The following is a 23230-nucleotide window of genomic DNA, read 5'->3' as shown; positions in this document are numbered from 1 at the left end:
CATGACTGTGCACTAAGAGCATTCAGAAAATGATTTATAAATGCAGTGCTCTGACCAAGAGATAAGTGTGAGATAAGTATAATCATTCAAATTGATATTTGATGAATCTATTGTGTTCGTTTAAATATCAAAGATGCTATGCCAGCAGTTCCTCTTATACTCTTAATGTGGATGTATCATGTAATGTATATTACTGTAGTTCATCAGACAAATTAACCATTCACTTGATCAGCTTCAAACAAAAATAATACTTAATTACTACTTAAATGGTTGACACGAGGCATTCCAGCTGTTTCATATACTTATTATGTCTTTTGTTTATGTGTGCACTTTTGTCTTCACTTAATAGACACCCTCCTACACAGACCGTATAAAAACAGCATACAGCCTACAGCTACTACATCATGGGAGGAAGCATTAAAATAGCATTGAGCCCCAGTTCTGTGATAAGGTTTGACTGTCTCTGTCTTCCAGAACCAAAGATCAATGCCTCTGATCAGATCATCCTGTCACTGGACACCCCTAACAAACCTCCCACACCAGTTACCCTGCAGTGTAACCTCACCACTGCCCACACTCCCCACAAGGAAAGCTTCTGGATGAAGAATGGACAAGAGATCCCCAATACACGGACAGAGCAGAGGAACACAGTATACAGGTGACAAAACAGCTCCTCTATGTAGTAAGTAAGACATATTTTTAGAAAGGGCAATGTGGATAATAAGTGCTCCCAGCAAAGGAGTGAATTTGTCCAAATTGTAAATGGAAGTGGCTATGCAAGCAAAAAAAGCTATGCTGAGATAATCTTACATTGTCACATCTCGGTCTCAAACAGACAAAATAACAAAATACTTGTCAGAAAATGTTGGAGAACAGGTCCTTGCTGAGACAAAGGCAGTACCCTGATAGGCTCTAAGTTTGCAATGGGAGTTGCTCACATTTTCAGAGAGAGTAACTCAGGTTTGTTTTTCTGCTTGGCTAACTGTTGGATCCTGCTTGTAAATGGGTCAGACCTCAGAGTTGCAGACATTTTCTATTCTATAATAAGTAGTCACTGTGTATGTTTTGTGCATTTTTCACAGACAAGGGAGAGACAACAACTCATTTAAATCTAGATTGTTTGGACAGTCATCTTCAGGCATTTGCAGAGCCAATTAATAAATATTTTTAAATATTTACATGGAAAATGCTTTGCTACAGAGTTGTGGTCTTTGTCATGAGAAAATATTGATCGCAAGTACTTATAGCACCTTGATCCTGTGGTTGACAGCATGCTACCAATGGCTATACAAAGGTTTACACAGCACATTTCATTATTATCATTATGCAGCTAGGTTTACTACAGAGCTCCTACAAAGTATAGTACATTGTAATTCAGAAGTATGAGTGTACGGGTCTTAGTTTTTTAGCGTTAAATAATCCAAAATATGTTGAAATTGTAAAATTAGTTAAGAACCCTGTCAAATATGTAACCGTATTTGTATATCTCCAGACCACCACTAACTGAGATTAATGATAAGGCTATGATTTTCAAAACATTACTACATATGTAGCATATCACTACCTTAAACCAAATATTAAACTATACCTATACATCTAACTAAAAAAACTCTTATAGCCTAAAGTACCAACTAGTTGTTAGTTCCTGCTGTCACACAGTATAACCATTGGAGCACAAAGCTACTGTCGCCCCCGTAGACTTAACACAGACTCTCCGTCACCACAAGAGAAGACCAATTGGTCACTTCCTTGTCACATTACATCAGTAATACTCTGAAGACTACAGCTAAAATGCCTGTGGTACCCTTCCCTGCAGAATCCAGAGCTGCTGTTCCGTAATATAACAGCATAATGCCAACATTTTGTGTCCCATGGCCTTGTGGGCCCCTCAAGCTTTCATTACTGTAGTCCAAACTAATTACTAGAGTTAAACTGAAGTTAGTTGACTTGATGTACTCGATTACTTGCGCTGAAAATGACTGGTAAATTAAAATTATGCAATAATTTGGTGTGTTGTATTTTGTTGCAGAATCATTAAACCACGGGCAGATGATTCTGGGGAATACATGTGTGTGTACACATTTGACATGGCACCAAATGCAAATGCTACAATTGAAGTAAAAGGTAAGATTCCTGTGTGATATAGTAACCTTTGTAACACAAATGACGATGTGATGTGATGTGATGTACTCAATGTAACACAAATGACGATGTGATGTGATGTGATGTACTCAAATTCTGAGTGAGTCCGCCTTTAATGTTGGCTGATCACATGAAAAATGCTGTCTGTGGTTTTCCTGCCGAGAGATGCAGAGATAAAGGTGTCCTAAAAACGTTAACCACCTAAAGCTGTGTGAAGCGAGATCTTGTTGACAAAGATGTTTGAATTCCTTCAGTGCAGCAGCGATGACAGGGAGCAATCCCGAGGCTGTTGTCACTCTTGGCTTTCACTGAGAGGACAGTCTAGCAAAATGGACAGGCACTGCACATGCTCTCCAAAACATGCAAACACTAGGCTCACAAAGAGGCATCCTTCAGAGCAGTTATACTCTTAAAAACTGAGTTAAACAGATGTTTTAATGTCTGTAAGTTACATTTTTTTTATCTCCCAGACCTAATAATCAGGCCAATAAACTAGAGAACATTAACTACAGTCTATGTAATAGCTAAAAAAGCTAATCAAAGAACTACTGTGTTGGTTTCATTCAAGCTGACAGCAAAGCCATCAACTTGAATAAGGAATCTTCTCTGAGAAAGGGCAAGTGAAACCCTGTTCAAGAGAAGCTTGGCTGTGTGTAGCGCTTAAGCCAATTTGCTGTGGCATGGCTATGGTGCATACTGAGCATGCCCTGCCTCTTATTCCACGGCTGTCTTAAAGCGCTGCCTGATTGCGTAACATGGGTGATGACCGTGTGTGTTCTGCTTTCACTGGATTGTGAGATGACGGGGCTCATCGCCATTCAAACTGAAGTGTCCTAGCCATCACAAGACTGCAGGCCTGTGATTGTTGAGGCTTGCTATCTGTCCCCTGGAGGAAAAGTCAGTGTTTTAAATAAACTGATGATGCATGATTTTGTCCTTTAAACAGGCCTACATTCTATGTTATTAAAATAAACTGAATGTTTTGAGAGTTAGGAGCCATCACAGGATCTAAATAAAGCATTTTCTTCAGTTCTTAAATGCTCTTGTGATTTTCTAGAGGTGTTTTGAGATCTTTTGTGACCCAGGTAGCAAGCCCACTGTTATGCTAGCCAGCTTTGCACTGCGCTTCTGGCAGCAGTTCACTGAGATCCCTCGCCTACAGTGTCCTTGGCACACTCATCCTTGCAGGACTCAGCTCAGAGGCAACAGATGGAGGGTTCTGTGATGTTGTAGGATTAAGGCTCTGAATCCTGTCCCAGCCATCTCGGTGGCGGCAGTGGAGTTTATTGTCTGTGATACTAAGCTTACCACGGATACATATTTGGTACCTCGTATTTCTCAAATTTTACTGAATGTTTAGCACATTTTTCTGTGAAAGTGTTTTTACATGCATACAGATAATTTCACATTATCTTAAAGAAATAAATCAGACACTCCGAAAATCTCCTCTTAACAATTTTACACAAATTTTCAAAATCAGAACATGTAGCTACGGATTTGATGGTATAGCTCTTTAACATCCAATGTTATCTTACTCTGCTTTTTTCGATTCTCTCTGACAGCCCTGACCTTGCTCCTCTTCACACATCCCTCTCACATTCATACGACACTTTACCACTGCCCGGCACACACAGATTAATAATCACAGTAACTACAGCCAGGAGTGTGAAATAGAGGTTTCTGCCAGTGTTGGCGCCACTCTGAGGGCTGTCTCTGTGCTGTCAGTCACTGACATAATACAGTCAGGATAAGGCACAAATGAGCTTGGCCACTCCCCTGCTCAGGGAGCACGTGTGCACCATAATTAGAGTGGGGTGAAAGCTCAGACCCCTCCTGCTCTATTATCCATGCGCAACTGGAAAAATGCTCACTCCAGGCCTCTCTCTTATCCTGCTTAATTGCATGGAAGGAATTATTGTAATTTTGAGGATTAGAGGAAAAGCAGGGACAGTTATCTTCTTGGTGCTGTGAACACTTAAATAGAGAATCTGTCTTCGCACCTTTGGGAAAGACTGTGTTCTACTGATGGATCAGTTTGACTGTTTTGACTGTTTGATCTGTTGCAGTGCTTTATGACATTTGCCTGAATTTATTAAATCCATAACCTTTGTGTTTCATTTTTATTATCAGTTTATTCATTAATCAGAGCCAGTTTACACCATTTCCTTTGGCTCAAAAACTCTTTTGTGGAATTCACTGTGGAATTATTTTGAATGGGAACATCTGGAGGCTCTCATATCATACTGATACCCCTCTTCCATGACCTCATTATGAATTGTATTGAAAAGCTTTTATCTGTCCCAGAGTGATATTCCCTATAGCAAGTGTTTGGTATAGATACTAGAACCCTCTAGTATCTACTACTAAAGAAAAAAGGAAAACAGAATACATTCTCATTTTAACATAAGGTTATTTTGCAAGCATTCAACATCTACAGCCCCATAAGGTTTTGACAGCATGTCTATGTCAAAGACTAATGGGAGCTGTATTTTTTAAAAGCTAACTAAATAATTTGTGCTACATGTTAAAATGACTGAACTATATTAGCAAATACAGTAGTTGACACCCATTTACTTTAGAGTACGAGATGAATTTTAGCCTTTTTAGAAGGATGATAAAATATAACCCTGTGGAGACTGTGAAGTGGAAAAGAGGATAGCCTGGAAATGTAGAAACATGATATAACACAAATGCATTAACATCTGTGTGAGATAGTGAATGATACAATTACATGACTTACCAATTTAAATGATGCAAAGCTTTGTATATGATTTATAAAACTATCCAAAAAGAGCTCACTAAGCTTCTTCTCAACTGCAGCAGCTTGAAGTTATGAAGATTTCAAAGGAAACTGAGCTGCTTCAGTGAATCAACCCTGCTATAGAGACTCTTAATTACAGTTCTCTCTCTTACATAGACATCTGAATAACACAAATTATTACCATAGCCAGAACAGCCAATCATGCTTTCCTTATTCATGCCATCTGGTAGGAGTTAAAACATTCCTTTGAATGTTTCACCTCTGCCAACTCAGCTAATTATCTAGTTAATTATTTTATTTTTTTTATTTTACCTTTTCAGCAAAACCTGATATCACTGGCCACAAGCGAAGTGAAAATAAAAACGAGGGGGAAAATGCAACGCTGTACTGTAAGTCTGTTGGTTACCCACATCCCACCTGGAGATGGCGTAAAGTGGACGGCACATCATACAAGGTACATTTATGTCCTGTGCATTTATGTATGTACACAGTATTGTATAGAAATATAAAAACTGAGAGAAATATACACCGATCAGGCATAACATTAGGACCACCTGCCTAATATTGTGTTGGTCCCCCTTTGCTGTCAAAACAGCCCTGACCCGTCGCTGAGGCATGGACTCCACTAGACCCCTGAAGATGCTAGCAGTAGACCCCTGAAGTCCTGTACGTTGCGAGGCCTCCATGGATTGGACTTTTTTGTCCAACACATCCCACAGATGCTCGATTGGATAGAGATCTGGGGAATTTGGAGGCCAAGTCAACACTTCAAACTCATTCTTCAAACCATTCCTGAACCATTTTTGCTTTGTGGCACAGTGCACTAACCTGCTGAAAGAGCCACAGCCATCAAGGAATACCATTTCCATGAAAGGGTGTACAATGCTTAGGTAGGTGGTACATGTCAAAGTAACATCCACATGGACGGCAGGACCCAAGGTTTCCCAGCAGAACATTGCCCAAAGCGTCACACTGCCTCCGCCGGCCTTCTTCCCATAGGGCATCCTGATGCCATGTGTTCCCCAGGTAAGCGACGCACACGCACCCGGCCATCCACGTGATGTAAAAGAAAACGTAATTTATCAGACCAGGCCACCTTCTTCCATTGCTCCATGGTCCAGTTCTGATGCTCAGGTGCCCATTGTTGGTGCTTTCGGAGGTCCACAGGGGTCATCATGGGCACCCTGACTGGTCTGCTGCTTTGCAGCCCCATACGCAACAAACTGCGATGCACTGTGTGTTCTGACACCTTTCTATCAAAACCAGCATTAACTTTTTCAGCAACAGTAGCTTGTCTGTTGGATTGGACCACACCTACCATCCTTCGCTCCCCACATGCATCAATGAGCCTTGGTCGCCCATGACCCTGTTGCTGGTACAACACTGTTCCTTCCTTGGACCACTTTTGATAAATACTGACCACTGCAAACCGGAAACACTCCACAAGAGCTGCAGTTTTGGAGATGCCAGTTGTCTAGCCATCAAATCCTTACACTTGCTAATTTTTCCTGCTTCTAACACATCAACTTTGAGGAGAAAATGTTCGCCTGCTGCCTAATATATCCCATCCACTAACAGGTGCCACGATGAAGAGATAATCAGTGTTATTCACTTCACCTGTCAGTGGTCATAATGTTATTCTTGATTGGTGTATATGTAGGTGTAACAGACAGACGCAATAGAGGGCATGCTATATATCTATTCCAAATTAAGCATTTCAGACATGTTTCTATTGTAATTAATTTTGAAAAATGGCCATTGTGTTGCAGGAAATTGACAACTCCACTGGACGCTTCTTCATTACTAACAGAGACAACTACACAGAGCTCAATATATTAACCCTGGATATAAACACAGATCCCGGAATATACGAATGCAATGCCAGTAATGTGATTGGAAACACCACTGAGACCACTATACTACGGGTGCGCAGCCATCTTGCACCGCTTTGGCCTTTCCTGGGTGTGCTGGCAGAGATTATAATCCTAGTAGTCATCATCGTTGTGTACGAGAAACGCAAGAGGCCAGATGACATTATTGATGGTAAGAAAACATTTTCTCTATTACTAGCAGTAGACACCAAGTAAACTATCCAAGTAGATATTACTTTATTTATGTTCGAATTACTACGTAGCAATTCGAAACCATGAGACAGCCAATTGTTTTTGTCTGGTCTCTGATCTTTGATATAAAACCAATATTTTGCAAAATTTTAAAAATACATTACCTATGTACTTCTCTGACACTCGGTCTAGGTAAAGTTTTAACGATGATATATCAGTAAAGGTTTTCTCTGAAGTGTAGAAAGATAAGAAATTTCAGCAAGAACAGAAATTACCCAGTAACTCAATTTCCCAAAATGCCAATGGCTGTAAGGTCAAAAGTCATCTACAGAGGACAGTATCAGATCTTAAGCTACAGACATGTTTACAGATGCAAGTAAACTTTTCAACCATCAGGTTGGATCAGCTCTCAGAGGAGATCTGTAGTGGCCAACTGACTATCAAAAGACTCGCCTCCTCACCCCTTGACTGGTGTGGTGAAAGGAGAGAGGAAGGGCATTGTCACATATATATATATATACCACATATTAGATGCATGCAAATATGACCTTTATAGATGCATATTAGGTAAACAACAGGGGGCCCCACTGCTAACCTTTTCAAGAGTTGGCTATTTCTGTGCTGTACTAAAGGCAATGGTAATAGCACATTTGTTTTCATGTTGATAGAAGAGTAAGTGTGTGTAAACACGTGGGGTTATCAGCCTGTAATTATAAAACATATCAGTCCCAATATATAACTTAATTGGTTACTATTCTTTTCCCTTCACATTTCTTTCCAAATGCCAACATAATCTAAATGGGTGGTAAGTGAGAGATCCTGCATGGTTTCAGAGTTTGTTTTTTTTCCCTTTCTGTCAATTTGTATGTTTTTACAAGCCTACAGTCCATCCAGAAACATTACGATCTTTGCTTAGACATTGCAGAAATATTAACACAGTAAATTAAGTCTATTTTTAGACCAGTTATGATAAAATGAAAACTTGCCTCCATTCATTTCCATTAGGCTGAACTCATGAAGTGTCACAAAGTGTTTGATGGGTGCTGGATAAAATTTTGTATATGTCTCAAGAGCCATAGTAAGCCCAATTTTTAAACCATATGAATAAATTACAACTATATTTAGATACAGTATTTGTTTGAGTTTGAACTATACATAAATTTAACAGGAATTTTGTGTTTCTCAACTGATCTAAAAATAAAAATTCAGGCCTGTACCAGTATGTTAGCAGTCCTCATGTTACAGCCAAAGCTAATGTCGTGAGTGAAAGAAGTGAAGAGAGAAAAAAAAAGAATTAAGGCAAAACCAGATTTCTAACACTTTGGTTTGGGAGTGGTGGATACGATTATCTACTTTGACTGTTAGCAAAAATGCTATCAAATGTGCAACCGATGAACATTCCATGACATTCAACTTTAACTTACTTTAACGTATTTAAACGTATTTGAATCCAAACCAACCGACATGCCTTGACTCCGTTTCACAATTATTTCAAAAACTGTGGCTAATGCTTGCTAATTACATTTGTTTACTGATATATAATTTAAAACAGCATATTAGCACCTTCAAATTATACATGAGATTCTAATTTATGAAGTATTAAGTAAAGTCAATAGATAAGTGAGAAAATAAATAGACAAATTTCTGCTTTTCTTCATCCTTGTGGTATTGAGTAAGTGTGAATTTGATATTTATGCATAGTAACCTCAGCCTGCTGCAAGACACAGACAGTAGAACATTTTTACTTTCCCCAAATAATGGTACTATGTTCTTTTTATGACCACATGAACGTGGCACTAGGACAAAAAAAAAAAAAGTTCACTGTGCTGCTTGCACTAGCCAGGACACGCTTACAAACAAAAAATAAATTCAGCTAAAACACTGTTTGGTGTACTCATTGCTCATCTTGATGACTTCCTTAGAACAAGCAAAAAACAAAATAAACATTGTCAAGCATTAGATGTTCCTGCCTCAAGCTAACTGAACACTTTCTGTTCTGACTAACTCAAGCAAACACAGTGTAGGTGAGCAATATTGAGGCTTTAAGCCACCCGTAACACTTTTTTTTATACTAGGTCAAATATGTAACTCACTGGTCCTTGCTCTGTTTAGTAAGAAATACTGGTATGAATACTTAAATGTCTCATTTTTTAATCTAATCTACAGAATAAAAAAAAAACAGCTATTAAAACCTTAAAGTATCTGCAGCCTGGGGACTGAACATTGTGCCTAAATATCAAACCACATCCTACATGGACAAGGAAATGCAAATGTAAACACAAGAATGAAAATAAACAGGGCTAAACAGCCAAACTACAAAGTCTTCATTTCTCAAATTCTGTACCGGTTTACTGATTCCTATGTTCATTTTGCCATTTTGTAATTTGTCCATTAACTTTAACATTTAGTTTTAGTTTTGTGAAATCTAGTATGCAAGTTCAGTTTTTCCATTTAACAAGTGGCCTGTGCTTCAGGAGGACGACATAATCACATGATAAGAATATGACAAGATGAAAATGTCTGGAAAGCCCAAAGGCATCTCCAGTCACCAAAGGTTCTATTTAACCTCTACTCAAGTGCCTTTGCCTTCTTTTTCTTCTGTACTGAAACATGAACACAAACAATATTAAAAACTACAACAGTCACACTGCTAATATGAATCACTCCAGCTGGGCAACAGTTGTACGCCACACTCTAATGCAGACTAAACAAATAAAGCTTCAGGGTACAGCCTGCTTTTCGTTTACTTAGTCCAAACAAAGTAAGATTTACTCAGTCTAACGTGTAAGGAATATTAAATAGGTAAACCTATAGAACACATCTCTGAAAGTTAATTACCAACCACTATTGGATGCAGAATTTATATTTCTTTACTGAACTAATAACCCTATGGTGGTTAACAACATCTATAAACATCTGCCATCTATATCTATCTACAATCTATGATGGTGTATATAAATTCAAATTGTTTTAAATTCAGATTACATTAGTTAAACATATATATTACACACGTTGTATAATACGTAACATCATTTGTTTGTGACCTGTTAAAATAGTTAATTACTTGATAATTAGAAAAAACAAACACACAAATGCCTTACACTGCCTCCTCACAATACATGCACACGCACTTGCACACACATACATAAACCACATAGCTCAAGTAAGCTCTGTGCATGGCCTCTAGTTTGGTTTCATCTACCGGAAAAAAGAAGCGATTAAGGTGGATTATATTTGCCATGTTTATGCCATTCAAATCAGGAATGAGGACTCCCTGCTCACGATGCACTGCCTCTCTAAAATCTCCTTTTAGCATCCCGTATTCCCGGAGGTTTTGGCCCCTGTCTGTGTGCATTATGAATTCTGGTCTCTTGATGGCTTAGCTGTGTTTGAACAATTTTATACTCCACAGCCACGGGCTGCGAGGCAGAGGCTGACATTTCTATCCTGTGTTTCAAAACCAGTTGCTAAAATTACAGATTTTGCTGTGTGATGATTTGTTAAATAATAGCTGACTTTATGTAATAAGACAAATTTAAGCTAAAAAAAAACCCCAACTTACATCCAAATATTGTTTGTATTTTTTTTTAAGTTACTAACTAAGAAACTAACTATAACTGATGCAATCAGATTTGATGTACTGCAGCGATTATTATTCAACTATCGATCTCACACAGTAAAAATCTGTTGTTTTTTATGTGCTTGCAAAGCCATTATGGTAAACATAGCTTTTGTGGTGTTTACATATGAGGTGTGAAAAGGGTGGGATATGCCGACAGATGATCACAGAACCATGTTTTTCGTCTAACATTATAACTGCCATAATCTGCTCCATATTAATTGCCATGGAATGCTGCTAATGCTGCTTATCTCAGACTTACAACTGCATGGAAAATATCTCACTGTGACTGGTTACTTACCTGTTGACACATTTTCATCTGTATGCCAAACACCAACCACCTTGTCAACTCTAAGGCTGTGGGTTTTCCAACTAACTTGTCACTCAGTGCTACACTATTACTCACCAGTCCCTCTTCCTGCAGTGTTTCTTAATGTGACAGTCTAATTTATGTTATTTATTGCAATGTTGTGTGATGAGAAAGAATGGTAATTTTATGTTTGTCCCACTGAGAAAATTATTACTGAAAAATTTGGATTTTCATTAATGTGTCTATAATCTGAATAGAATTAGCACTGAATAGAGACATTAACCACTGTGCACTACGGGTAACTGATACAACCTCTAGATGCCGAGAGAAATCTTCGAAGGAATCCATGTTTTTCTGCCAAGTCAGTTATAATATCACACCTGCGAACTAGGCCCTTTTAAAATCACTATGAAATTGCTTAGTATAATTAAAAGATGGCTTTAAGTGAGCCATCTGTAACCCTCCTACACATATGCTCAGTCTGAAATGAATAGGAACCCCATGAGACTCAGATGGCACATGAGGTTGACAACGCTTGCCGATATAGTTCTGGTTCTTTACGAGATCGGAGCAGTTTTTTTCCACACTGAAGCCCTTCTACTACAAACATGTAACTGCTGGCCATTTTCTCAAGCATACAGTTGTTGGTCTTTTTCTGAATTAGTTTTTTTTTTCTTCCAAGCAGCCTGTAGTGTGCATGAATGCAAGAAGCTACTAAAGTCACACTCCAAATTTGTCAAACACAACGTTTGTACATGCAAAGCTGTTCAGCAGTTGACTCCGATGTTTGACATGTCAGAAAGTATTTAAAAGCTATGTGTGCTTTCAGCCGCATTATCACACAGTATTAATGTTCATTGTTTGAAGGATTCAATAACCTATCTCTAAACAAATTTTCAGGTTCCTGAAAGCTGATTTTCACACCATAGTGAATTTATAGTAAACTAATATCTGCTTGGGACAAAGGGAAAACTGTGAAAACTGTCAGCAAAGTAAAGTAGATATTATTTGCAGTAAATCTTTTTGACTTCTTTGACTTTGACTTCTGTGTTCTGTTTGTGTCCCATTCTGTCCTCATGTCATAGACGATGAACCAGTTGGACCAATGTAAGTAACTAAATATTCTTACAGCTATACATATAATTCATATTGGGTACTGGAATGTGAATTGCTGTTACCTTTAAGACGCTAAATCATAACTGCTTCTTTCCCAGGAAAACAAATTCAACAAACAACCACAAGGACAAAAACATTCGCCAGAGGAATACAAAATAAGCAATTTACTCAAGTAAGACACTGTTGTAGAGGACAGGGGCTATATATGGAGCTCACTGTGAGGGTTAACTATAGTTAAGTCTTCTCATGATTTTCTCTTCACAGATGAGATGGCTAAACTGCATTTTTTGACAACATGAAGGTATCAGCGGTGGATGGAGCTCCTGGCAGTTTTGAAAAAAGCATATCTTGTCTCATTTTTTGAGAAACACTATCAGCGTAACACTGGCAACAAAAAGAACATAATGGCTGTCTTAAGCATGCCTTATTCAGTCTTACATGGAGATTTCAGGATGATGAATAATGACTAAAACCACCACAAAGGTGTCCACATTTTTAATGTGCTGTTGATGTCTCCTTGATTAATTTTATCATGTCCTCAAATGAGGTGATCCCTTTTGTATTACATATCATGTACGATGCATGCAAGATAATTACGCAATAGGATACTCAGAATAGACATTTTCTGTTGTTATCCCCCGTGTGGCATCCAAAATGACCTATGTTTTTTATGGAGTCATCCTTATTATAGATACACACACACACACACACACACACACACACACAAACATATTTATGTGTACGTGTGTATATACATATATACACACATGCACACACACACATACATTTATATGTATATGTATGTATATACATCTATGTATACATACATACTTATATATGTATGTAAATTGTTAGTTTTATTCTTGAAGATTTGTACAGCATATCATGGTCATTTAACTATGTTTGATTTTGTGACAAGAAGTCCACTTTTAACAGAACTTTTATCGTGAAGCAAGGGCTTCAGTGACTGGCAGTATTTAAATTTAATTGAGAGTGATTACAGAAAATGACTACTGTGTGTAACTATCTAAACTAAAATGATAATGTGTATTATTTTTATTTTCTTTCCAGAGTAACTTAGGTGTCTTGTATATGTTGAAGTATGAGTGTCCAAATAATAGGAAATCTGTACAAAATATTTTTTTTATATTTCCCAATTTCATGAATTGATTTTTATTTTTTATTTTTTTCTCTTTAACTGTATAGCATGGCTATAATCCTATGCAATATGTATTCTTAAATAGATATATGGAGGGCAGTTTGTTTTACTCAGTGAAGCTTTAATATTGTGGGATCACTTGGAAGCTGGCATAGCAAAATTCACTGCTGTAGCTGCATGACTCCTCTTTCAATACCATGTATCCATGTGTGTTGCGGTGGGAATGGACCTGCATTAAGGTGGGAACAGAGGGACCAGAGTATATAGCCACGATCAAACATGTGAGTGAGACCAATATTTTTTTTTCTGAATAAAAAGTTTAAAAATGAATCCAGATTTTTTTTTTTTGGTTTTGCAAGTTCAACACAACTGAAAACATGCTCTCTGGGCCATATACCATAACTAATAATATGTAACAAGATTTCAAACAACATCGGCAGCACAGTTAGAAATACTTCACCACCACCAGGTACTGCCTACACAAACTGTATTAGAAAAAAAACACATTGCACTGACTTGACCTATCTGCCTTCAGCTGCTGTTAGAATTCTTCACTCTTGAAGCAGTTTCCTCAGCTCCCCCTCCACCTTCTCCACAAATGCATAAAAGCTGGGATCCAGCAAACAAACACGAAGGATGGGCTCCAAGTCACCCTGTGCCAACCAACCGTGGTGATACACTTGAGGCAGAGTGACAGTAGTCTCTCCCAGGAAGTGCTGTGGAAGGTCCGAAGAATATTTCAGTGAATCAAAAAAGAAGAAGCAGCTGATTGAGTAGCCTACGTTGTATGCGTTCATCATTACAGTGAGAAAGTCAATCAACTAAGCAGCCTACACCTCAGTAAGAGTCAAAACAAAAATTTGCTCCTTAAAAATGAAAATAACACAAATTTACAATTAATATGTTGCACAGTGGCTGTTTAATTTGTAATTGTTAGCTTTAGATAACCTGTTGTTTACTTCCTCTCACTTTCAACAATAAATACCTGCGTCAGACGCTTGACGGACAGTGATCCTTGGACAACCTCAGGCTCAGCTTCCACAGCCTTTCCCTGCCGAGTCTGCTGACACAGGGTGACACACAAAAGAAGAAAAAAGATTTGACGAACACGGCATGACACCACAGGGTTAAGAGGCCAATCAATGGCTTCATTACTAATTGAAAGATATCCACCCCTCAAAGCCCTTTCATGTTCACTGTGAACTCCTTCAGTGAGTCTGTTTGTTAAAGGTCAAATTCAACCCCACGGCAGAGTCCATTCCTTTCTCGGTCCTTCGTGTTAAATGTTGTGATGCCCAGAGGAGCTGGATCTAAGTTTTACTCAGACTCTAATTGCTAATTAACCATATGCTCATGAGTGTTTTCAAGTTGGAAAGGAAATAAAAGACAAGTACTGATATGAGGCACCAACAATCTCATCCCTGTGTCATTCGTAGAGTGTACAGCTGGTTAAATGCTTTGATGACATGTTTTTGTTTTTTTTTCTTATTGTTGTTGGTTTTTAGCTTTTGGACAAAAATGTTTGTTTTCATGATCAACAATTTGACTGTTAAAGGCAATATTAAGAACTATTTTCTTCAGTGGCTTAAGGGGTATGCCACTTTGGTGGTTGTATTTATGAATTAATTATATCATTGTTCTACATTCTTGTCTGTGCGTGTGTGTTTGGGGTGGGACATACTGTATTCTACACCATATAAATGCAGTATATGGTGTAGTGATTGGCTAGTAATACATGTACAGTACATAGTCCATCTAACTCTACCTCCTGCAGCTGTAGAGTCACCTCTAAGCATCAGACAGTATTGCAAATAGCACCACCTAGTGAGGAAGATGTGACCACTGAAGCTGACCACAGCATTGTGACAATACTGTTGATAAAGCAGTGAATAATGACTGTATGGCAACTTCCACTGTGGCAATCTATATTATGCTATTTTTTTTTTAGTTTACAAAATACTGTAAAATACATGATTACATAGAGACTTGTCTCTTTCCCATTAAACGGGGACTATGGCAGGGAGAAAAAAAAGCAGCAGCTCTTACGTATAGATAGAAACCAGCCTCTCAGTTTCAAGTTACCACCAATGTCATAAGTCTATTTTTGGGGATATCTAGAGGCAACACACTTTACCAAACATCAGATTTGTGCGTGGGTGCTGGTTAAAATATAGAAACGTTATTTACTGAATTGTAAAGTGGTCAACCTGTATCACTGGTGCAGAGACTTCGGCAGGGGGCTGATTATGGGGCGGCGGGGCGTCATCCTGAGTAGTGACAGACGTGTACTCCATCAGTTTTTCCACAGCACTTGAACACTGCTTTACAGCCTCCGCCCTGCTCCTTCCATCAAACTGCATCCTTATCATACGGCTCTCTCCCTGCAGAAATCAACAAATACATTCAATCTGTATCCGTCAGTCTAATGAAAACATACTCTCCGGTCTCTATGTTGCTTTTGTGAAATCAGCATCTCATTAAGATTAAAACAGGGGTTGGTGTACAAGGAAGCAACTCATACCTGAACATTAAATTTATCAAATTATGTGTGATAATTTCACTATGTATAAAAAACTATTAACACAAGCTGTGAATATTATTAGTTATCCTTTCTCTGTTACAGTGTAATAAACATGAAAATCTTGATCTTGCAAGGGAATTAAGGCATTAGGATAGACCTTGAGAAACTACATTGATTACACTGTGGGATTGTAATGCATCTCACGATTCACCTTCACAGTAAATCGAAACATCAGGTTATCAGATTTCTGGTGTACTTTGAGACAGTCTGAGCCACAGAGCAACGGGATTGTATCCTGAGAAAAGACAAGAGAATACATGTCTTCAGCAGCCAGGACAGAGAACTGTTTATTCCATCTGCATCATCATCTGATGGACAAGATTAAAAAAAAATAAAAATAAAGAATATCCTCTTCTTAACCAAAATTAGGTTGATTCCCAGTCATTCACTCCTAAAAACTACTGGACAAAATTCAAGGACAAAAGGAAGTGTTAAGATGACTTGAAAAAAAAAAGTTACTCAAAACTGCCTGCAGGGGTCTCTATTTACTCAGTAACCTGTGAACCTCAGTTTTGAGGCTTACATGCTCTTTTACACACACAGTTAAACAAGCAGATACATACAACAATAGCTAATATTGAGACCAAAATTAACTTGTTTTGACTTTAAAATTGTCTGTGTAAGTATATCAACAGCACTGCAAGAGGGAGTAGGTGCTCCAATGTACTGTAGCACCATCATTCCACATCCAGCTATTCTTGAAAATTATGGCTTTTATGCTTAGTAATTCAAAAGGGACTCATTTCAATTAAGTATCTGTGGCGGCAGAGGAAAAAATATATTGCTGAAAAAAAAAGTGAATGTAATCATAAATAAACGAAGTAAATATGTAATTAAGATAAGCTGTTTTCTGGGGGGTATTCAAATGTTTTATTAAGTGCTAGCTTAAGAAAACATGTTTTTGGGTATGAATTTGTATTAAAATTCAAACTGTACTGTTTGCTAAAACAGAGGACATACAGACAGAAGACAAATGAAAGGAAAACCAAAATAAGTGCCTGAAAAACATTATGAATGCAAATACTCCAAAAAAAGGACTTACTGAACAGTTTGATAAGTATGAACATGATGTTAATCACATGCTATAGCCTCCTCAGTCACCAGATAACAACCCAACTCAACACCTTTGGGGCATTTTGGACTGGGATGTTTAACAGCTTTCTCCACAGCTATCATGAAAGCACCAAATGAGGCAATATTCTTTGGAAGAATGGTGTTCATCCTTCAAAAGGAGTTCCCGAAAATCTATGCCAAGGTGCAGTCAAGCTATTCTAGTGTCTTGTGACGAGTTTTCCCTTTAATTTGAGACCTCTGTGCAGAAAGAATGAGTGCAAGAGATATTTAGAATTAAACATCTCTGACACTAAAGTTCCCCAGTCACCCCTTGACTTTCTCTAACACAGCAAATTTCAGCTACGTTCAAAGACAATTCCAAAAGTTTCCTCCAGACCTTATCATGTAGCCTACAGGCTTGAGCCGTCTGTATTGAAAGTTCCAGAGCATTCACTGCACCAAGCTATAATAGACCAGTCTATCATCCTCTGTGAAAGCTCTCTGCAGTCTGACCTGAATATCTGTCTGGCTCGACACCCTGGCGCAGCAAGATAGCTGTGTCTCCTGCCAGAACTCCATTAATGAGACACTGAGTAGTCCCTCAAATTTCTTCAGTCTACAGGGCAGGAAGCTAACTTTTGGTGTCTAAAGGCCACAATAACTATCAAAAACAACAAATTCATGTTTTACCCTCTGTCTTACTGTTTGAAATGCTTAACCAGACTTCACACCTATAGACAAGGAAACCCTTGTCTATAGGTTTGTATACCACACAGTATTTACCCACATTTGTGGTAGTGACTTCAGTAGTTTCTTGCCCTGACTGTCCACAACTAGTGTTGGTTTACTTGTGGAGTTAGGATGTACATGTCACTCTGCTGTGCCAAGGTTGGCAACAAACCAGAGCACGAATACGGCAGCAAATGTCAAGTCCATCTTCTATGAGGCATATAAAATAGAAATTGAATCAAGGTATGAAAATTCTTACCCAGAATAACTATCAGTTCATAATGTGTATGTGGCTTTTAGCTTTTTGTGAGCCTGAACGCCAAATATTTCCCAATAATATTCTTAAACTGATTTTGAACCTGTACCCAAAAAGTTCTGAGGAACATTTGGCCTGACCAACCAAAACAGTCCAGTCAAGTCCCATAACATTTGAGCCGAAATGTCAAGCTCCTCAGCAGAATATTTCATATGGCCTTCAGTGAAGCCTTTTTCTCTGGAAAGCACATATCTGTTCCTGATTTACATCCAAGAAAAACTGCTGAGACAATGGTGAATTTTTATTTAGACATTTAGTCAAAGTTGTTATTGAAAATGCCACTACACAGTAATTGTATGGTCTTCACATAAACATAGATTATTGTAATTTTTTTATATTCCTTGGTAAAAAACAAGGCAGAAAAACAAACAAAAGTTACAATGCAGTACATGATACATGGACAGTCCTCGAAGAGAGAGGCAGTCGTCTCATTCAGAAATGTCATTTTGGACCAGCATTACTAATAATTAATAGAATTCATATTCAATGTTCCCTCCATATGTGGGAGGTCAACCAATAATAACTGTGACGTACTACAAATCACTGTTTTCAGAGAATGATATGTGCAGCTGCAGCCTTAAATGATTTTAAGCAATTCCCCTTTGGCCACAATTTATTTTTTGAATTACAGAGCTTCAAGTAAAGGTACACTGCAACACCTCTGCAACACAGTGTTTTATGCAATGACACTTGCTACAGTCAAGAACCAAAACACCAGGGTCTTGTGAGCTGAATGTCTGTATGTGAATATCAGAATGAATTGATGTACCCTGCAGAACTGCTCCACCAAATTTAAACTGATTATTTCTATGTATTCATGAGAAGACTATTTTCATTTTTGTCATCATTTGAAAAAAAACTTTTGTACATGCCATTGCACCACAAGCTTTGCATATTTTAATCTATAATTACTAACCTTTCAGGGTACATACCATATGGAAACCTCTAATCTAGGTCTTTTTTTGCATTATTTTTTTCATTTTTCCTGAATGGAGTCATAGTTCAAACCATTCATTTGAAAGGCGAGTAGAAGTGGAATCAGCAGTGCAGCAAATTGAATGCATGGTATTAAGTCTCTGCAAAAGTTTCAGAAAGCTGTAAAGAAACAAGTTAGTTAAAGGGCCTTCTCACGACCCTCACCACCAACAAGCACACCCATGAGGCTGAATCAGAACATACAGGGTACAAATATATGAAAAATAAAGCTAAATCTTCAGATGTTGTGTGCACATCACGAGGGACAACACATGAAAACAAAAAAAGAGGAAACAAAAAGTCAGTCTAGCCACACAGTCTTCTTACCAAGCTCTCCTGTCCTTGCAATACCAGCAAATATCCAGATTCCACAATTGTAAGGACAATTTCAGGTTTACTGCCATTTGCCTCAAATACCTGGTGAAGAGAGAAGAATATCAACCAGAGCACAGTTATGCTGAGTGATTAGTTTTCCTGATCATCCCATGATGGTTCTATATATACGTATATACATTATAGAGGGTATGGGGTGTTTGGTTACAGGATGATGTGGGGATTTCTTTTCAAATAAAAGGTAACAGAGGCAGTTCATAAGTATTGCATTATACAGTTCTCTATTCTATCAGATTTTGAGTACATTGGTTTGAAAGCTTATTTGATAAAGCACTGTGTAACTGATACAATTTTCAACATCAGTGTAGATCAGATTTTTTTTTTTTTTTTAACAAAATCAGTCAGATAATATCTTCTATTTCCATGCTTGCAAATTGCCTTGAACTCTGTGTTACTTGTGTTACTCACAGCAATGAGGTAGAGTCCTATTGACGGTCTATAAATCTGCCTAAACTTCATTTAAATGAGTAGTTTGGAACTTATGCCCGTTATTGTTATTGTAGTTGTGCTCAAGCAGTATACTGAATAATATTGGTAGATTGTAGTTTCACAGTCCATCCATTCCTGTCTTCACACAAAACCTGCAGCTCCAGCTTGCCACCTAGAGTCTGATGCAGTCAATGAAAGACAAGCCCACAATCCTTAAAGCTACAAAGCTACACTTCCTAAATTTGTTACAACACACAACAGCATACCCAAATCTCCAAACTGTCTTCCCAGCTCATATTTTCACACTCAACACTGACAGAAAATTGATAACTGTAAAAGTTAGGATAACTGATTATGTGTGACACTGCAAACAACATAGACTTCTACAAGCCTTCCAAACAGAAGTAAAACTTTACTACCTTTACTTCCTTTTTAAATTTACTAGTCACTTAGCCTGTTGTCATAGATTCAGAATTTGTTTGTTTATTGTGACATGTTAATTATGCATGTGTTCAAGTAATACATTTTCATCTGAAAATTTTTCATGTATCTTTGACCAAGATGTTACATGGACTTCATGGACCTCAATGGGGAATATAATAATTTTACAATTTTAACAAAAGCATTGTCTGCTTTATACAGATTTATATCAGTAGGTTTCCTCCTCAAACCCCCTTCAAATATTAGTTTCTTCACTATAATGCAGAGTGACCAAGGATGCCCAAAGCACATGAAGACTGATGTGAAAGGTCCTTAATTCCTTTTCCTACTGGCTTCTAAAATATGACCAACAGTACTATATGCTGAGCTCCAGAGTCATCAGGATCCAGTATCAGTTGCTACCTCTACTTTAACAGATATTTATCCCTTTCATATTATTTTGATTAAGCTTCTATTGAATTTTCAATCTATTTCTGGAAGTCTGTTTTTGTGTCTCAAAGTGCATTTTGTTTTCATATCAAGTGCCCTGAGTACCAAAAGTGAATTTAAAACAGGGCTGGGAATCACTGCAGAACTGTTTTACTTGAGAGTGAAGCTTCAAACAAAGGTCTTATCAGTCAACATAAATTCTCTCCAACATAAACTGGGAAAGCAACGGCTCTAAATTCTTCATTAAAGATTCCCAAATAGCAGCTGTATTAGTTCTTAGTAGTTCGTTTGTGACATTTCACATAATTACTCAAAAAATATTAGAAAAGACAGACTAACGATTACTTAAAATATCTATTACTTGTAAACTGAAATGGTAACATCCTAAAACTTATCTTTGCTCACTTTACTTTTGTACTCAGATAATTTGGAGCAGAAAACCTTGTGTGTGACAACCAGACTTCTTTTTTACCCCCCATACAGTAACTATATTGATTTTGATTTCTACTAATAAGATGTACCAATAAGCTTTAGTGGACTTCACATTTCTTTGTTGAAAAGTATTTCAAAGGCTGTTTGGCACAGATTGTTCCAATGTAAAGTATTACAAGGCAAGACATTTTTTTAAAAAGCATTAGTATATTACTGGGAAATAGATACGATAATGAAACTTGTATTTTTATGCATTTTCCAAGAACATGTCGTTTCAGGCGACAATATTTAGATTTACTGAGAAAAATCTTTTTCTCAGCACGGAATATTTATAGTTTTATTTTAACTTTTCCCTATGGAGAGAAGATCTTTAAAGCATTTGTACGCCATGTGACTACGACGGAGGTTCAGTATTCAGAGAAAAAAAAAAGAAAAAAGAAAAACTAACATGAGAGGCACAAACTGCAGAAAGTCACCTAGCTAGCAGGTAGGTCCCTAAGTAAAACTCTGCTAACAACACATTAAGTGAATTTTAATTCGTATGTTTGCACTCCGATAACGATGAAACACCCGCAAAGACAGTAGCTGTTAGCTGGGACTAAGCGCAGCTATAGTGTTAGCCTAACATTAATCAAAGCCAACGTTAGCTTAAAAAGGACAACTTAACTTTAACTAGCTAGCTTAATGCGGTTCAATACCTATTAAGTAAACGCCAATTACCTTCCAAGGCTTTCCCCCTGTCTCTCTGGGGCTTGGGACGAAACGCCCATAGCGTTTTAGCCTCCATACTTGGCTGGTGGCCATTTTTTTCAGTAAACAAGTTGTTTGTGATATTTATTTCGCAAACCAACACCTGACCTGCTAACGGGCCGGGAGCGTGGGTGAGGTTATTGTCGGCGTGTTGGCACGCGCTCGCCGCCCAGCCCAAACACAAAGCGCGCACAGATGCTCTGTGGATGCTGGTTTATTGTGACCAAAGTTATTTTTCATTGTTAGCCGACCTCTTGCGGTGGTAGTAATTATTATGGGGGCAAAGCAGGAACTCAGGTGACTTTGTATAAAAAGCGTCATAAAAATGCGCATGGGGGGGAGGGGGTCGGAGTTGGTATAAAACACAGGACTTTGACGCAGAAGAAGGATGATCATTTCCTGTTTGGAACCATTTTACAACCTTAGCTGTCTGCTTATTATTGTAACCATGAGGACGAAGGCCCTCTTACCCTATTTAAGTACTAATTTTACCAAAAACCATGAACTCTCCCTAAATCTGAGTAAACCTTGACCATTCCATGGGTTTAACTGCGTGTTTATATTGCAGCCATGACAAGATCCTGTATGCCTGCCGCCACAGGGGCTCTATGTCATGAGATGCTCTCAAGGGAAGGGACAAACGACCTATATGGTCATTCTGACTGGAGAACTTGTTGCCCTTGATCTTTTTCCAGCCGTCCACTGACACCTGGTTGGTGACTTTGAGCTCTTCCTATTTGCTGTTGTGACTGTTTTTGGTAAGTCTTCCTCTCTGGTGGGTATACTGGCAAACACCTAAAGATGTTAGATATGGTTTTGTTATGTGTGGTTATGTTAGATGCAACATATTTTTATTAGTTTGTGGTTAGAGCTGACTCAGTTTGACCTTAAGACTCTGGTAAGATGTTCCAGTTTTGTTATTAATAATGGCTGGATTTTCATGGATGTGTACCAGTACTAAGGTTTTGACATTATGAATGCAGACATGGTTCACTGGAACAAAACCTCAAGCTGGAATTATGCTTTTCTGGGCTACTTGTTGGCAAATGTGAGTTACATGGAAAAGTTTGCTTATCTGTTTCTTTAAGACATATATGTAGTATGTTTACATTTGTTTTCGTCTCTGTGAACTCACTTATATGAACAACAGCAGCTGAATCAAACAGTCAGCTTGCTTGACACGCAGGTGCACACATTGCGCAGCTGAGATTTGGGAGGTGTATGGGTCAGCTCCTCTGTGACGCACGGTTACCCATAACACCCTTATCTGCGTAGGTTTTTCAGAGATGTGTATGTGTCTTCGGAGACGCGTGATTCCAGCGTTAGAAAAAAAACATATTTGGTTAATATACCATCTGTTCTAGTCCTGCTGTAAATAAAATTGCCTGCTGAGTTTTGGTCAGCTATAGGTCATACTGGCTATTCGACTGTACCTTGTTTGTAACTAGCCACAATTGTACTTGTTGTTATGTAATAATTATTTCTTACATTTATGACCTTTGCACCAATGATAACATGTCAATCACTCAGCT

At 38.0% G+C, this 23230-nt stretch overlaps 2 protein-coding genes across 3 annotated transcripts in view; one reads left to right on the top strand and one right to left on the bottom strand.

Moving 5' to 3' along the window:
- The window catches only part of nptnb (neuroplastin b), a 30466-nt gene extending 16756 nt beyond the window's left edge, over positions 1-13710 (top strand). For both annotated transcript variants that reach the window (XM_041043280.1, XM_041043272.1), the window contains 7 exons: positions 475-658; positions 2030-2124; positions 5224-5357; positions 6673-6946; positions 11981-12002; positions 12110-12183; positions 12276-13710. In XM_041043280.1, coding sequence (XP_040899214.1) covers positions 475-658; positions 2030-2124; positions 5224-5357; positions 6673-6946; positions 11981-12002; positions 12110-12170 — 770 coding nt within the window. In that variant the 3' untranslated portion in view covers positions 12171-12183; positions 12276-13710. The remainder of the gene's footprint in view (positions 1-474; positions 659-2029; positions 2125-5223; positions 5358-6672; positions 6947-11980; positions 12003-12109; positions 12184-12275) is intronic.
- On the bottom strand, positions 13694-21752 carry rec114 (REC114 meiotic recombination protein). Its single transcript, XM_041043293.1, has 6 exons — positions 21669-21752; positions 19152-19241; positions 15903-15986; positions 15378-15551; positions 14156-14221; positions 13694-13886 (listed from the first exon to the last, which is right to left on the bottom strand). Exons 1-6 carry the CDS (start codon positions 21750-21752, stop codon positions 13722-13724), a joined length of 663 nt encoding a protein of 220 aa, XP_040899227.1. The 3' UTR covers positions 13694-13721.
- Between the last annotated feature and the right edge of the window lie 1478 nt (positions 21753-23230).

Source organism: Toxotes jaculatrix, chromosome 1 (genome assembly GCF_017976425.1).
Source record: "Toxotes jaculatrix isolate fToxJac2 chromosome 1, fToxJac2.pri, whole genome shotgun sequence".
Classification (NCBI taxonomy): domain Eukaryota; kingdom Metazoa; phylum Chordata; class Actinopteri; family Toxotidae; genus Toxotes; species Toxotes jaculatrix.
The sequence above is the reverse complement of the archived record's forward strand: the minus strand, read 5'-3'. Positions and strand labels throughout refer to the sequence as shown.